The sequence below is a fragment of the Lipophrys pholis genome (assembly GCF_963383615.2).
Source record: "Lipophrys pholis genome assembly, chromosome: 7".
NCBI classification, from domain to species: domain Eukaryota; kingdom Metazoa; phylum Chordata; class Actinopteri; order Blenniiformes; family Blenniidae; genus Lipophrys; species Lipophrys pholis.
Genome location: NC_137638.1, coordinates 5,655,807 through 5,671,810, shown reverse-complemented (window position 1 = coordinate 5,671,810; position 16,004 = coordinate 5,655,807). Strand labels below are relative to the sequence as shown.

General features: G+C 44.5%; 1 protein-coding gene across 1 annotated transcript; it reads left to right on the top strand.

The window, feature by feature from the left end:
* Positions 1-1,061: 1,061 nt before the first annotated feature.
* npdc1b (neural proliferation, differentiation and control, 1b) lies at positions 1,062-14,171 on the top strand (the record flags this gene model as incomplete). The annotated part of the gene is made up of 9 exons (XM_080466814.1): positions 1,062-1,140; positions 8,515-8,694; positions 11,018-11,086; positions 11,170-11,337; positions 12,171-12,237; positions 12,329-12,410; positions 13,233-13,312; positions 13,452-13,551; positions 14,100-14,171. Exons 1-9 carry the CDS (start codon positions 1,071-1,073, stop codon positions 14,169-14,171), a joined length of 888 nt encoding a protein of 295 aa, XP_080322940.1. The 5' UTR covers positions 1,062-1,070.
* Between the last annotated feature and the right edge of the window lie 1,833 nt (positions 14,172-16,004).

Here is a 16,004-nt window from a genome sequence, read left to right as displayed (position 1 = left end):
CTGTCTTGCTCAAGGACACTTCAGGTGGAGATGGGATTTGAACCTGCAACCTTCCAATTGGGAGATGACCGCTCGACCGACCGAACCATGCCGCCCCATATTTGATGTTCTCCATTTCGTTGTGGACTAAAAGGTGTGAGTGCTGTATAAAGTCTGTAAGCTGTGTTTGTGGGCCTGCTTGATGAAGGCCTCTATCATATGATGCTCTAGTTTCACTTTTTTTTTTAGTTGTCTTTTGTGAATGGGTTCAAATGTGCCATTATTTCTTATCCCACTTGCTATATATCAGAATTGTTGTATTTGGCTGGTATGCTGACATGATTTTTTACCTTGTCAGAGTATATTGCAATTCCCTTGACATGTATTTCTTGCTTATGCCTCTTAAGGACGTGAGGCGCAAAGATGACTATCTTTAAGAGCTCATTTATTGTGTGAATGCTGAAGGCAGGTTCTTGTCAAAGAGCTCTTTAAATGTACACCAGATTTGCATCTTCTGCTGCTTTCCTTCAAGTTTTTGTATCCAAAACGTGAGCGAAGTTGCTCGTTCTGCGTTAACTCCAGCTGACTCTGGTCAGATTCGTGAGCGAGATGACCCATCCAATATGGCGGCGACACTGCATCACTCGTCTATTCTTTGTCTATGGTCATTGAGGCGTCTCTGTATATAATGTCGACGAGCAGATCGGTAACTCTCCAGTATGCTCGACTTGTGGGCGGGGTACAGCGTGCTGACGTCAGGTTCTGACGTAGTGACGCAACTCACAGCAGCATCAGACCTCCATCATCCGTCAGACCGTCTCTGAACCGTCGGAGTGACCGGAGGAGACCTCAGTTCCTGCGGATAAGAGGGCGCCCCGCGGCCGGCTCCTGCTGCCTCCACCACCGCCCCGGCTGCATTCACCGCCGGCCCAGCTCCTGCGTCTCATCACTGGCTTCTTCTCTCGGAGTCCTCCCGGGGATGGGGGGATGAGCAGCACCGACTCTCCTCCTTCTCCTCTTCTACCTCCCGCCGCTGCTCCGCCGCTGCTGCTCCGCGTCGCTCCGCGCCCGCCGCCGGAGCAGTGCCCAGGATGCGGGCTCCGCTGCTCGTCCAGGCTGCGGTGCTCGCCGCCCTACTGGCGCTGAGCACCTGCCTGACAGGTGAGACGCTGCTGCCGCCGCCCCGAGGGTCGGTCCTCCGGTGTTCGTCTTCCCGGTGTCCGTCCCCCGGCTGTCCGGGGGCTGTGCGGGGCCTCCGGGGATTTAACCCTTTCTGTCCACCGCCTGGAGGTCTGATTATGGACAACTTGCCCCGGCTTTGTCACATTGTTATAACATTTTCTTTTACATATTTAACTTAACATCTTATGTTACAACATAAAAAGCTGCATTGATTTACTGTTAAATGTCAAGAAATAAGTGAAATCAGGGTAATGAATCAGCTTTATTTGTGTTGGAAGATTTTTTTTTCAAGGACTTTGAGTATATTGTTCTCTATTTATCTGTATTATATACCACAAATGTTCCTTTTAGCCACATTTTGTTTAATCCACATCTGTGACACCACAGCCACACAAGTCTTTTAATGTGTTATTTAAGTAGATTTCATTGATAAAAATGTCTTATTTGTCACAAAAAGTTACATAAAATACCATTTTTAAAGAAAATATTTAGCCTTCTGTCGATTAAAAGGAGAAGAAATATTGTACTGAATTTCATCAATATATAAAACACTATTTATTAACAGCTTGTTAATCAGTTTTAATCACAATTCAATGATGATTTTTATAATTCAATGACTTTTTAGTGGGATCATGTTTCTTTGTATGCCTGTTTTGGTTCATTATGTTAGATTTAAGTATTTTAGACCCCGTTTCCATGACAACATTTCAAGAGAAAATACATTGTTTCTGCATTTTCGTCTCAGAAAAGTTTTGCATTTACACAGCAATGTTTGAAGACAGCATCCGTTTCCACGGAAACAGCATAAATGCTGAAAACCATATCGTGAGCATGCCCGGCTGTTTCCACTAAGTTTTTCAAATATCTCCGATTTTTTTTTTTTAAACCTACACTTTAAAATAAAATAAAGTGTTTTCGAGGCAAAATAGTTCAAAAAAGTTTCCCATGTGGATAAAATCTCTCTCTTTATATCAGGTTCGCTTGGAGATGTGTTTCATTTTTGTTTACAGTTTTGTCTCAAAAAAATAAGAGAAAAATTCAAGATTAATTTTAGATTTTCTTTATTGAACTATTTCAAGCGTTTGTTGATTAAAATATTTAGTTATTCTACAGATACCATTCTTTCTTTATTATTTCATTATGGCTTTTTTCATATTTTCAACTATTACAAGTTTTTAGTTTATACAAGATGGAAACTTGATGGAAACTTATAGGAAAGGAAAATATTTTTGCAATTACAAAACGATTGATTTTACAAATGTTTTGGGGGGGTGTATTTCTGAACTGTGGTTTTGCACTGGAACTTATTTTAGTTTCCGATGTGTTTGAAAATTTTACCTTTAAGATTTGTTGGCTCAAATTTCCAACAGAAAGTTATAGTAGGAATAGGCGTACCCCTGACCCCCTGAGTTTTCTGGAGCTGCCCAGAGGAGACCTGTCACAGATTTGGAGGGAATAAAAAAACCTTAAAAAGTTGCTTTATGCATCAGTGTGGTTAGAAAATAAGATTTGATGTAACTGAGCTCTGACTTGCTGAGTTGACTCAGTGTTTGGAGGAAGATGAGGTGGTGACGGTCCAGGATGAGGTGCCAGGAGGGGGGTGGGGTGTTGTGAAGCTGAGGCTGCAGTCGTGGCTCATGGAGCTGCCATCGTGGCTCCGGGGGGCTTTTCCTCTGTGACGTCAGCTGTTGCGTCTGGATGAGAGACCGAGCAGAAAAAATCCGATTAAGGCAGCGAGGAAGGAGAGAGGGATGATTCAGAGCTGCAAGGATGGATGGATGGATGGATGGATGGATAATGGGATGTATGGTAAATTGATGGATGAATGGATGGATAATTGATGAATGGGTGGATGGATGGATGGATGAATGGGTGGATGGATGGATGTATGGGTGGATGGATGGATGTATGGGTGGATGGATGGCTGGATGGATGGATGAATGATGGATGGAAAGATAGATCATGGATGGACAGATGAATGGGTGGATGTATGGACTAATGGGATGGATGATAGATTGATGGATGAATGGGTGGGAGGATGAATCGATGGACGGACAGGTGGATGGATGGATGAATGGGTGGTTGGATAGGAAGATGATGGAGGGGTAAATGACTGGATGAATAATGGATTGATGGGTTGGTTGTTGTATGAATGAATGGATCCATGGGTGGGTGGAAGGGCAGGTGATGGATGGAGGGGTAAATGGGTGGAGGAATGGGTAGCTGGAGGTGCTTTCAGGCTGTGCTGTGCTCGCTGTGTCTGTGGCCTCCGGGTTATCAGAGGGGAGGTGTCGGCTTCAGCTTTTAGCTCTGCTTTCCTTCAATGACACATTCCTGCTGTCGGAGCTGAAGAGCGCTCCTCTCCCTCCCAGCTCCGTCAGCACGTCGCTCCTCTCCCTCCCAGCTCCGTCAGCACGTCGCTCCACAGGCTTTAAAAGCAACACCACACCGAGGAAGTGACAAGTCAAAAGACTCATTTCCTCGAACAGAAACAGTGTCGACAAAACGTGTGAAGTTTACTGAAATAAAGAAAAGACGGTTGCTGGAGAGACGTAATACTTTACTAAATATGTTAACCTCAATTTGTCATTGGATTCAGTATTTAAAATTGTTTTGAATTCAAGAAAATTTGAACAAAATGTCCTGGTTTAGTTCGTGACTGAGTCACAGCTCAAAGCTTATTTATAGACAGACATTTTCTTTATGTCACATAAGTACAACTATTGTGTGACGGTACCCAGTTCCAGATGAACTTTTTTATTTATTTATTTTTGATTTTATACTATGAACACAGATTTAATGGACTAATAATGCTATCTAATTATAACTGATGATATCTTTCTTTGAAATATTATGGAGATCTGGATAACTCTCTGTTTACACCTTAAAGGGGCGTAGGCGCAGATTTACATCACAATTAGTGACGTCATGTTTTTTTCAAGAATTCTGATTGGCTATCATAGCTTCATGCTTCTCGTTACACTGCCCCCTACAGGTTTGGCATCATCATTGTAGCTCTGAACCAGGCGTCTATGTGGGTTCGTGTCAATGAAGATTTTTTTTTTGTAAATGCAGAGGAGGAAATATCAGTTTTTGTAAACACCCGGCTATGTGTAAATGTGGTCTCAGGCTCGGGCTGCTCCTCCTTTATGAGCAGAGAGGTAATTAGGCCCTGACAAGAGTCAGGTGCCCTGCCTCACCTCTCTGCCACACCCTCATCCTTTCTATATTCTGTGACTGTCATTAAATCCTCAGTGTAAGCTTGGAAGAATGGTGAGAGTGAAGCCCCTCCCTGTGGTCACTTTGTCAGTTTCCTTCGGTTTTTTACCGACGTGTCACGGTTGTTGTTCAGAGTCTTTGCTGACTGCACTCTCTGAGCTGTTGGAGTGCAACTGATTCCTTAGGCCGATTTCTGCTTCAGCTGCATTTGCCGTATGAGATCAATGGAGGTGCTACACATGATTTAATACATTTAATTTACTGAAAGCTCTCACGACCCACAAGTACTAATTCACCACGCTGAATAATAACCACAGTTTGATTCTGTCCGGCCTGAAATCAATTCAAAGACAAAAAAAAAACCCTCAGTTCCTGTCGTAGTTTGATAGAAGGAAGAAAAATTGATCAGCCTCCATTCAAAGTTTTTTTAGATGTATTACATGATGTTACTTCCTGTTACATGATGTTACTTGATGTTACATGATATTACTTTACGTTACTTCACGTTACATGATGTTACTTCACGTTACTTCACGTTACATGACGTTACTTCATGTTACATGACGTTACTTCACGTTACATGACGTTACTTCACGTTACTTCACGTTACATGATGTTACTTCCTGTTACATGATGTTACTTGATGTTACATGATATTACTTTACGTTACTTCACGTTACATGATGTTACTTCACGTTACTTCACGTTACATGACGTTACTTCATGTTACATGACGTTACTTCACGTTACATGACGTTACTTCACGTTACTTCACGTTACATGATGTTACTTCCTGTTACATGATGTTACTTGATGTTACATGATATTACTTTACGTTACTTCACGTTACATGATGTTACTTCACGTTACTTCACGTTACATGACGTTACTTCATGTTACATGACGTTACTTCACGTTACATGACGTTACTTCACGTTACTTCACGTTACATGACGTTACTTCATGTTACATGACGTTACTTCACGTTACATGACGTTACTTCACGTTACTTCACGTTACATGACGTTACTTCATGTTACATGACGTTACTTCACGTAACATGACGTTACTTCATGTTACATGACGTTACTTCACGTAACACAATGTTACTTCACGTTACATTGCGTGACATCACATGTCGCACTCAAAGATGAGTAAAAAGATCATCAATGAACATTGCAGAAACTGTTTTCGTGTACTTCCTGTGGTCTTTAATGTGACTGGTTGGTGTTTAGTGTTTCTGCTGACCTGATGGAGGCTTCATGTTGCTTTACTGTGCAGCTCCTCTGTACACCCTGCTGCTGCTGTGTGAGTGTTAGCATCGTCACTGTTTGAACACGCGCAGCATCAAAGCATCGCCGTCATCAGCTGACATTTCCATCTGCGTTAATGTCAGAGCGCCTCTCTGCATAATTTCCCACCTGTCGCGGTCGAGCTTCAGAGAAACGCAGCAAAAAGCTTCTGCGTGTCGCATTAGCGTTATTAATGCGATCCAAACTCACAGATCAACTCGTGTTGGACATTAGACCATTTGGGTGCACATCCTGCTCCATTAAAACTCACTCAGTGACTCAGATCTGATCCTGGAACAGACATCCGTCACAGACAGAGGTTTCTATTCCTGCGTCCCCCGTTCAACTCCACCTCTATTAGAAGGCCTCCGTCCCGTTAACGCCAGCCCACAAATACACAGAGCCACTTCATTTAGCAGGAGGAGAGAGAGTCAGGGATAGAAAGCATCGGGATTATGATTTCATAGAGAGAGATGATCTTCCCGTATTTTAGGTTTGTCATCATGCTGGAAGGCAAGGGAAAAGGCTTCTGACGCTAAAAGTCACAATTAAAATCTCACTTATCGAGCTGTCGTCTCATGTTAACATCTTTACCAGCAATCACAGTGTCACTGGTGAGTTTAAAAACAAATATGTGTGTAAGTATAAGAGTAAATATAGTGGTATTGTGTGACTGTAGATAAGCTGAAGTTACATCGGTTAGTTGGAGGAAGATGCTCTATAATCTGGATGTTAGCGGAGGAAGATGCTCTAATCTGGATTATATCTTTTCTTAAAGAAACTGATTTATAAACTAATGAAAACGAGAAGGCGCAGCAACAACTGAGATGAACTACCGACATGCAGACGGCTGTTAAAAAGGGAAACTAATTGCTATTAAAGCCTGCTAATGCTGAGATAGCAGTTCTATGACACAGAGGTGTTTGGTGACTGGAGCAGGATTCACTGTCGATTGGTTTAAAAACACATTATTTAAAAAAAAATAACACCTTGCGTTGAGTTCATATTCGCTAAAGGACGATTGTACACTACAGTGAAGCTCCTCCGTCGAGCTGGGACTCGGGGAGCCTTGAGGTGACAAGCAAAGTGAGACCGAACACGTTTCCTTTTCTTTAATGAAACGGAGGACCAAAGGTTGCTAGGAAACTGTGACTTCTTGAGAACCGAGTGTATTTTAAGGCCGTGCGGCAGCTGACAGATGTAACACAGCCTGATGGAACATTAGGCTTCACCGTCCTCTTATCTTAATGTGCTGGCATTCTAAGCAGCTGTAGGAGGAACACTTTGTATTCAGAGTGGACTTTACGGAACGCTCTGGGGTCCTGGACCCCAGTCTGAACTGGGGGCGGTAGAGATCACAGTGTCTGTCTTTGTCTGCTCTGAGGTTGTTAAAATTAGATTTCTACGTCAAACAAAACCGCAATAAGACAATAACGTCTGGGGAACTGCTCCAAGTGAGCATGTCGCCCATCGTCTTTCTTCACTGTGATGATTTGGTGAATCAAAACCAGCCCAGCACTGGAGCGGAGCGGTGTTATGAATAAAAATGCTTGAAAACATTTTTTATTGACTGTTGCTTTTGCATTTTTGCACCAACAGCAAAATATCATCTTTTATCAAGTAGTGAGGTTTGTTCTTTTTTCGTGCGCTCTACATCTTTGAAAAAAGGAGAGGGTACTCTTCTATTGGGAACTATATGGTTTATAAATATTACGGGCTTGTCGAGAGTGACGATCGTCACTGTATCTGTATGTACCACCAGATGCACTCTCCTGCACCAATAAAGTCACCTTTGACCTTTGACCAATCAGCAGATGGCTGCGTTGTAGCTCGTCCTTATGGAACCCGTGCCGATGTGCTGGGTACCTCAACGGAGGTGTTATCAAAAATGGCAGCGGTTGTCAGTGGAAACGCATGAAAACCTGTCCCGTCCCGTCCCAGCACATACTGCGGGATGGAAACGAGGCTGAAGAGACGGAGTGCGGCTGCTGTGTGTCGCAAGTCTCGGATCTCTGCCTCTCAGAAACAAGGCGGCACGTTGTCGTCCAGCCGAGAAGCTTTGCATAGATTAGCTGCTGCGGCGGATGATGGCTGAGCAACGAGGAGAGCCACAAGGACACCTGGGACGGTCTGTGGTTGTGTGTGTGTGTGTGTGTGTGTGTGTGTGTGTGCGTGTGCGCGTATGCGTGCGCGTGCCTGGATGAGAGCAGTTATCACCTGCGATGAAGGTTTCTCCTCCACACAACACAAACCCCTCCGTCTCCCGCGCGGTGACTCACCCCCGTGATGATGTCACACCTTCTCAGTTGCCATGGCAGTCGTCATGACAACTGTTGCCCAGGCTCTTCGGCAGTAGAGGAAGCTAAACATGTTAATATTGATAATCTGGACTAATTTACCCCCCACCCCACCCCACCCCACAAGAAGCTGCTGCAGAGACTCAGCAGAGAGCGAGTGTGTGTTTCTGTATGTGCGTGTGTATATTTGTACAGTATGTGTTGGTGTATGTGCATTTATACCTTGGTGTGTTGGTGTGTGTGTGTGTGTGTACACCGGGTGATAAACCAAGTTAACCATGTTTCATTCATGTTTTCTTTTTCCCCACCACCATAAAATACAACTGAAAAGAGAACAAACACCTTAAAGGGAACACACACCTTAAAGAGAACACACACCTTAAACAGAACACACACTCCAGCTGTAGACGTGCACATTTCTGCGCCCTTCACCTCAGTGTAGTTTTCATAGTATTTTTCTGTCGGTCTGAGGTGACTCGAGCTGGTGTGTAGTGAAGCTGACACCTAAAGGAAGCCTTGTTGTCTCTGTGGTTTGTGTGTTGCAGGATTCCAGCAGTGCCCTCGGAGTCTGGACTGCGCCCGGGCCGGGCGGGAGTTCTGTCTGCTGGGCGGCTCCCAATGTGGACCCTGCCTGCGCCCCCTGGTGGAGAACTCCAGAGGGCGCTGTGTGGTCCAGAGGAGACACTCTGCTCACTCCAGTCACGCTGCTCACTCTGCTCACTCCAGTAAAGGTCAGTCAGTGTCTCTGGATTCTCCACCAAAATGTAAAGATCCTGTTGGGAAAATGTATTATATTTTTATCCACGATGAGTGAAAGAAGCATTAATGTGATGATGCAACACAGAGAGAACTGTCCCATCATCCCAACATCAGTCATGTTGTCTTCACTCAGTTACAGGTGAAGCACCCCCCCCCCCCCCCATTTCTCCTGCTGTGTCCACATTTTGTAAAGTTGAATGTAAAAAGGTTGTTTTCATAATGTCTGTAAGGACTAGCCACGAGTGCTAATACTGTTAGTGGAGCTCTGGAAGAAATAGCCTGGGATTAATTACAGTGCTGCCACCTAGTGGCTGAAGTATGAATGTCCTTCATTCCATCTATGAATGATGACAACAAAGTTTACAGTCTGTTGGGACCTGCCGATGTCGAATTCGGGGCAAAAGAAAGAGCACTGTTATGCAGAGGAACAAATCTCAACTATATTCTGGCCCGTCGCAGCATGCGGTAGTGGCGTCTCTTTTTTCTTCCTCCTCTCTCTCCCCTCCTCTTCCTGCTCCTTCCTCCTCCCTGTTGCCATAGTGACAGATTTCATTCATCATTCCGAGGAGGACCCAACTCCAACATTCACATCTGCTGTTCTCCTCCTCCTCCTCCTCCTCTTCCTCTCTCTCCTCCTCCTCCCCCTCCTTCGCTCGCTCGCTGGCTTTCTCGCTCAGCATGTTTTCATCCGCCCACAGTTGGAGTCGTTCAAGTGGGCGTGAGAATGGATCACAGAGCCACACACACACTGACCTAGAGGGTGCAGAGGAGGCGAGTGGAGTGAGACAGTAGTTTTAGGACAATTTCTCATCTGGACCTAATGACTTCATGATTTCATTTAGGCTCTCATGGTGAGAGGAGTCCCCAACGGTCGACATGTCTTCAAACACCACTTTCATTCATTACCCCTGTCCAGAGTGCACTTCTCTTCTCAGCCACTGGGGGCGGGGTTGATGTTTTTTTGACACTAGTGATTGGTGTCAGTTTTGAGACATTTCAAATGTTTGACCAGATAAGAAGGTGAATAGAAAGGGACTTTTCCAGTCTTTTGTTGAAGGAAAACTCCACTTCCCAGCATGCTTTTCATTTTTGACCGCAGGCAACCGTGTAACTGTGTAAAATTAGTTCCAAAGCTTTAAAGGAATTAACTTTTAAACCCTAAAGTTAACTGAAAAGAAACACCATGTCCAGCTGGGACAGAGGCTTCTTCACCATTTTGTCCACTTGTGTATAGAAAAAGTCATTTTTCCGTGTGTATTTTTATTACTTTTTCCATCTTAGTTTCTAAATCATGTGTTTATCCACTCAACAACTTATTTTATCTGATTTTCAACATCAGTTTTATCTTCCCTTTGTCACTGAAACACTTTGTATTGTGTATTTGTATCCATGGTAAGGTTTTTTTTGTTTTGTTTTTTATTCTCTTTCGATCTTGTGTTGCTTATCTTCTATTGCTGTTTTACTTTCTATTGTGACTCCATCATAAAAAGGACATTCAATATTTAAGGATACTTATTTTAAGTAAAAGTTTGATCTGAAATCTCAATGAGGCGTGTTAAATTAAGAAGGATTTTGACAGCTGTGTTTACTTCACATCTCGTGAACTTTGTATTGTTCTTTTTGAATTTACAAAATCAGTGGAGTATCAACTCAACTGTGCAGGGTGCAAGTTGTTTCCAGATGTCTGATCCATCATTATTATCTAAGTGTTTTTACCACTTTCAGATACGTTTTTGTACAGACGTGTCCACCTCACTGAGTTCTCCCCTGAAGTGAAACTAACAGACTTTCATGCCCAGTCTTATCACGACTTTGTCGGCTGCTTTTTCTTACTTTTATATAACACTTTCTTCCAAATAGATCTGATGACTCACACGGGATTTGACTGGTCTCACTGGGTCTGGACTGTTGCCAGACACAAACTTTCAGTCTAAAGTTTCCTGTAATATCATGTAGGCACCGGGAGAACATGTAGTGCTCTACATTGAGGTTCTGTTGTGGACTCAAACCGGGATATTTCTGATGTGATCCAACGATCATGAAATGCTGAAATGCTAAAGGCACTGTGGACTAACCACCCACCATGTTGCTTTGTCCTGTAAACAGAACTAACCACTTCTCCACTGTTCACTCACTCGATTAAAAACGGGTTCTAAGCAGGAACATTTACCATGTTCATCTTGTCCGGCTGAACTTTTTCAAGGACTGAGAACAATGGTACACTGGGTGTGTTGTGAGTGACGGTTGTGTATCTAATGGTGTTTCCAGATAAAGTGAAAACGTATCCAGAGCTGGACGAGGAGATCGACTTCCTGTCGGCCGTCATCAGCGAGCAGAGGACCGAGTCCAAGCTGCCAGGTATCGCACCGTGACTCCCCTCTGCACATTTCAGCGTTCCCACTGGCGTCCTCTCACCATAGCCTTTCCTCTCCTCACCGCAGCCTCCGGGGAGCACAAACAGATCGGCTCCGCCCACAGAGCTCCTCCCACAGAGCGGGGCGCCAATCAGAGCGCGGCTCCTCCCACTGCCGCAGCCACAAACCACACCCCCGCTCTGCTGAGCGACCCCGTCATCCTGCCCTACCCCTCCAACGACCACGCCTTCATCGGTGAGTCTCCTCAGGCATTGCGGCTCCTTTTACTCGTCATTTTCAAGTGAGTTTGGAAGTCTGGGAGTCTGCTTACAAGTCGGTGCCACAGAAAATGAGCTTTTTGAATTCATTGCAAAAACAACCAACAGCGCCATCTCATGGCCTGCCATGCTAACTACATTGTTTTCCGCTTTACTGATGTTTCCGTGGAATCTGACATTGTTTTTAAAACGTTGCCGTGTAAATGAGGCCTTAAAACATGCAACCTGCACACAATCAGGGCCCAGAGCAGAATTTAACCTGGGTCTTCTCACTGTGGGAGGACAGTGCAAACCACTTCACCACTGTGCCAGTTTTTATGTCATCCTTGCTGAGTAAAGACCACTTCACTGATCAGATGTGAGTGCTCTGGTCATTGTGGACAGTGGTGCAGTGGTTCGGACTATGCTCCATTCCCAGCTCCTGGTGTTTTCTTTCGGTTCCCAAATACGATCTGGTCTCTGGAGGACAGGGAGCCGGGATCAAACCCGGCTCCCTGGATGAGATCTAGCAGAACACAGAAACGCGGTGATGTCAGCAGACCTGAAGCCCCCCCGGGGTTGAAGCGTCTTCAGAGGCCTCCTTTGTGAAGCGTGAAGACGGTCTGTCTCATGTCCGTTAGTTCTGCTTCGCCTTGTTAGTCCGTCAATGTTCCCCTGTGTGGCGGCGCCGCCATATTGGCCGCTCCCCTCAGATCCTTGCAGATTATCTCAGATCCCCTCAGAGTACAGCAGCCGTCATGTCCACCGCTCGCACTCGCAGAAACCCGCAGCTCCAGCTGCCCTTTACCGTATGTCTCTATGTCTTCTCAGTTCTGAGCAGCATCTTCATCGTGGCGGGGTCGCTGGCTCTGCTCGTGGCCGGAGCCTGCTGGGTGAGGTACGTCCCCCCCCCCCCACCCCTCAGTTTATTCCACGGAGTTTACTGAAGACTGGCGACCTCTGAGGCAGAAAGTTTGTCATTTCTGCAGGTTACAGAAAGGAGTGCGTCTCACTCAGAAAGTGGACTACCCGGCTTACGGACTGATGAAGGCTCAAACCTTCGACAACGTGGTGAGTGCAGACAATCCGCGGAGACACGGACAGTTAAGCGTCTCACCACGAATACTCAGTGTTTCCTGGATAACTTTCAATATTCATCAGTTCTTCAGTGTTGCTGTGGGTCTGGTGACGTCTGGCCTCAGGAATATCCTAACTCAGCAAAAATTTTACATTTTCTTAACAAACTTTGAGATAGCAACACATAGTGACACCTTGGCTAGCAGATGGAATACGTAGGTTAGCATCCCTTGCTAGTGGCTGTCAGCATGGTGGCAGTTAAGGTGGTAGCACATAGTGTTAGCCTTTTTTGGAACTGCTTTCCCATTCTGTCTTTCTCGTTGAGTCCGCTGTCAACTTTAGCGTTAGCATTATTGCCTGAAGCCAGTGAATGAAGAGCTATCGTTTCAAAGTAACTGTCATTAGCAATGACACAGTTAGTTAGCAGTTAGCTGTCTGCTTCAGATGAACTATCAATGCATGTTGATAGTTTGGAGCTGCTGTTCTGTCATCAGTTCATAAAGAAGAGCTAACATCCAGATTACAGAGCATCTTCCTCCCACTGAATGATTTATCTTCTGTTAGCAGTTTGTGTGACAATCAGAAGGTTTTTTTTCAGCGTCTAGCAGCTCCTTCAGTTTTCAGTATTCTTGATTTAACGTTGGATAGTCCAGTGGTTTGATGGTACAGTGATGAGATGTGAACACGTGCAGTAGGGAGGCGTGCAGTGGACTGAAAAACAGGTCATCACTGTAACCGGATACCTCTGACTCTCCGCCCCCCCCCCCCCCCCCCCCCCCCCCCCCCCCCCCCCACCCCGCCTCCACTGTGCCACAGCCTGGGGACAAGAAGCTGGCCCACAGCGCTCAGATGTACCACTACCAGCACCAGAAGCAGCAGATGCTCTCATTGGAGAAGTGAGTCCAGTTCACCTGTCCCCGCTGCCCCCCCCGCCTGCTTCAATCTGCCTCAGCCTTCTGGAATATACCATGACTCGTGTGTGTGTGTGTGTGTGTGTGTGTGTGTGTGTGTGTGTGTGTGTGTGTGTGTGTGCAGACACAGAGACGAGCCAAAGGTTCCCGACTCGGGAGCGTCCACGGACGAGGAGAACGAGGACGGAGACTTCACGGTGTACGAGTGTCCCGGTCTGGCCCCGGTGAGTCCCGCCGGCCGAGTCAGCAGACTATAAGTCGCGATATCTCCAGACCGCGCGATGTCCGTGTCGGTGTTGGAATAATGGTTTAAATGTGTTAAGTTCTGGTTTAAAAGATCACAAAAGAAGTAATACGGTGACGAAAATGACTAAGATTTGTCAAAAACTCAAATCAACCTAAGAAGATTCAATTAACCTATGCTAATCTAAGCATTAGCATTAACTCAAAATTAAAAAATGTCTGTTTTTACTTTTAGTTGAAATCAAAAATAAACATTTGGAAAATAAAATAAAAGAGAAAATATCAAGACCAGCTGCATTCTATTTATTGCTAGCTAGCGTTATCGGGGTTCCAGGCAGCTACGATGTGTTTCCTCATTTGTATTAATGTTAGCGACGAGGCTAACGTCACAATTAGAGCATGAACTCGTTTATTTATAAACTAAATTGACTTCTACTGGTGTTTGCTTGTAATTTTGGCTCGAGATATTAGCACCTTAGCTTCAGTGGGTACTTCCTGTTTTACCCAGAATGCTCCTGTGTTTCTTCAGACGGGTGAAATGGAGGTGAAGAACCCGCTGTTCGACGACTCCACGCTTTACCAGCAGAGATTCCACAAGTAAACCTGGACAGTTTTCACCTTACGAATGCTGCACGGTTTCATCCGGGCTCTTAGTCCGACTCCTTTTATCGGACAGGAAGGACAGAGGGATGGACATTGAACGAGTGTGAGCGCTGACTTCCTGTTTGAAGTTGGACCGAATCTGGGACCAAAGTCTCCCATCTTTTTGTTCTCCTGTTTTTTGTTTTTTTTTTATCATTATTGTAGCTTGAGTACTTCCTCTGTAAAGTACTGTGCTGTACGGTAAAAGAGGACTCTGGTTTATTTTTTTCCCCGTGGTTCAATAGGCAATGCTAACGACCAACTCACTTGGGAATCGAGAACACGGAGTCGCACAACAACCCGTTCAAGGTGTTAACAAATGATTTCCAAACGTTTTCATTCAAATCTGAACAAAGGTATGGGCTAATGCTAATACTTGAAAACTAACCTATGTCCAGAAGGTGGCGTTTCACCTTCCTATGAGCATCGGCTTCGCCTCATCTTTGCATACTGTCAGTAAAACGTTGCTGTGACTCATCCTGGATGGAGATTTCCTAATGCTACATAGCATTAGCATTGTTCCCAGCATCCTATTGAATGAGGCATATAATTAAAAAAAAATTTAAAATTGAGCAGACGAAGACTGTTTGGACCCAAAGTAATTTGTACAGTCTGTTTGTCATCAGCGATGGACACTCTCAATGCTACTTAGCATTAGCTGCTTTTCTTGAAACTGTTGTTGATTATCACATCTTATAAAAGTTGCTGCAAGCTACCAAGACTGTCCCAGGAAGCTAGAAAAACATGTGCCTTCACTTATGTGGCGCATTTTCCGTGCTTTAGCATTATCAAAGCGTTTCACACAATCAGCCACATTCACAGATACACGTCAAGGGAACATATCGCTAAGTTTGGGAACCATGGGCTTTCTCCATTTCCATTCTGTCTCAAATGGAGATTTCTAATGCTCGTCAGCATTAGCCTCCTCCAGCGCTATTCTAAGGTGATAAGCGTTGCCCATCAGTTGCCGTCATAAAGTTAACATTTGACAAACACATTGTTATGGAACTTTTCTACCACAGAGGTAAGGAAAACAAACGTTAGCACAGTCTGTTGAGCTCAAATACACCCGTTAACAGGACGGAATAAACCAGAGTTCCTCTCCTTTTCTTCTGCCTTTGAGCTACGATCAAGTTTTTTAAATTTTTTTTTTTAACCTTTCTGTATTTATGGGTAAACTCTAACCCTCCTGGGTTGAGCTCTCAGCGCAGGCTTCGGTTTTATTTCAGTATTTATTTTAAACGAGGGTTTTAAACGTGAGCTCTGCGCAGCACCGTGATCTGTATCCGTATGTTCTGTAGCCTTTGTGTTCTCAGTCTAGTTCCTCTATGCATGAAGTGATGACGCTGTGTAAGAAACCCAACCGTCAATATGCATTTATACTTCTGACAAGTTTCTTCTGCAAACTTGCTATCGATGATTATACAGATCCATATATATATATATATATATATATAAATATATATATATATATATATATATATATATATATATATATATATATATAAATATATATATAATAGAACTTGAATGATTTCAAAGGAATTTGAAACTTCTTTATCTGAACTCTGAAACAGAGAACCCAGCCTGTACATACGATACCTGATTAACATGGCTTGTCCCCATGGTTTTGTGACGTGTAAATAGCTGCTACTGTGTACAGCAGACGAGATCCCACCTCTTGCTCGCCGTGTTCCTTCACGGTTCTCTCGGTTCCCCGAGTGGCAAATCTCAGCTCATCGTTTCTTTCTTTATATTCGCACACATGTTGAATGCTTCGTGAAGTCCAGGC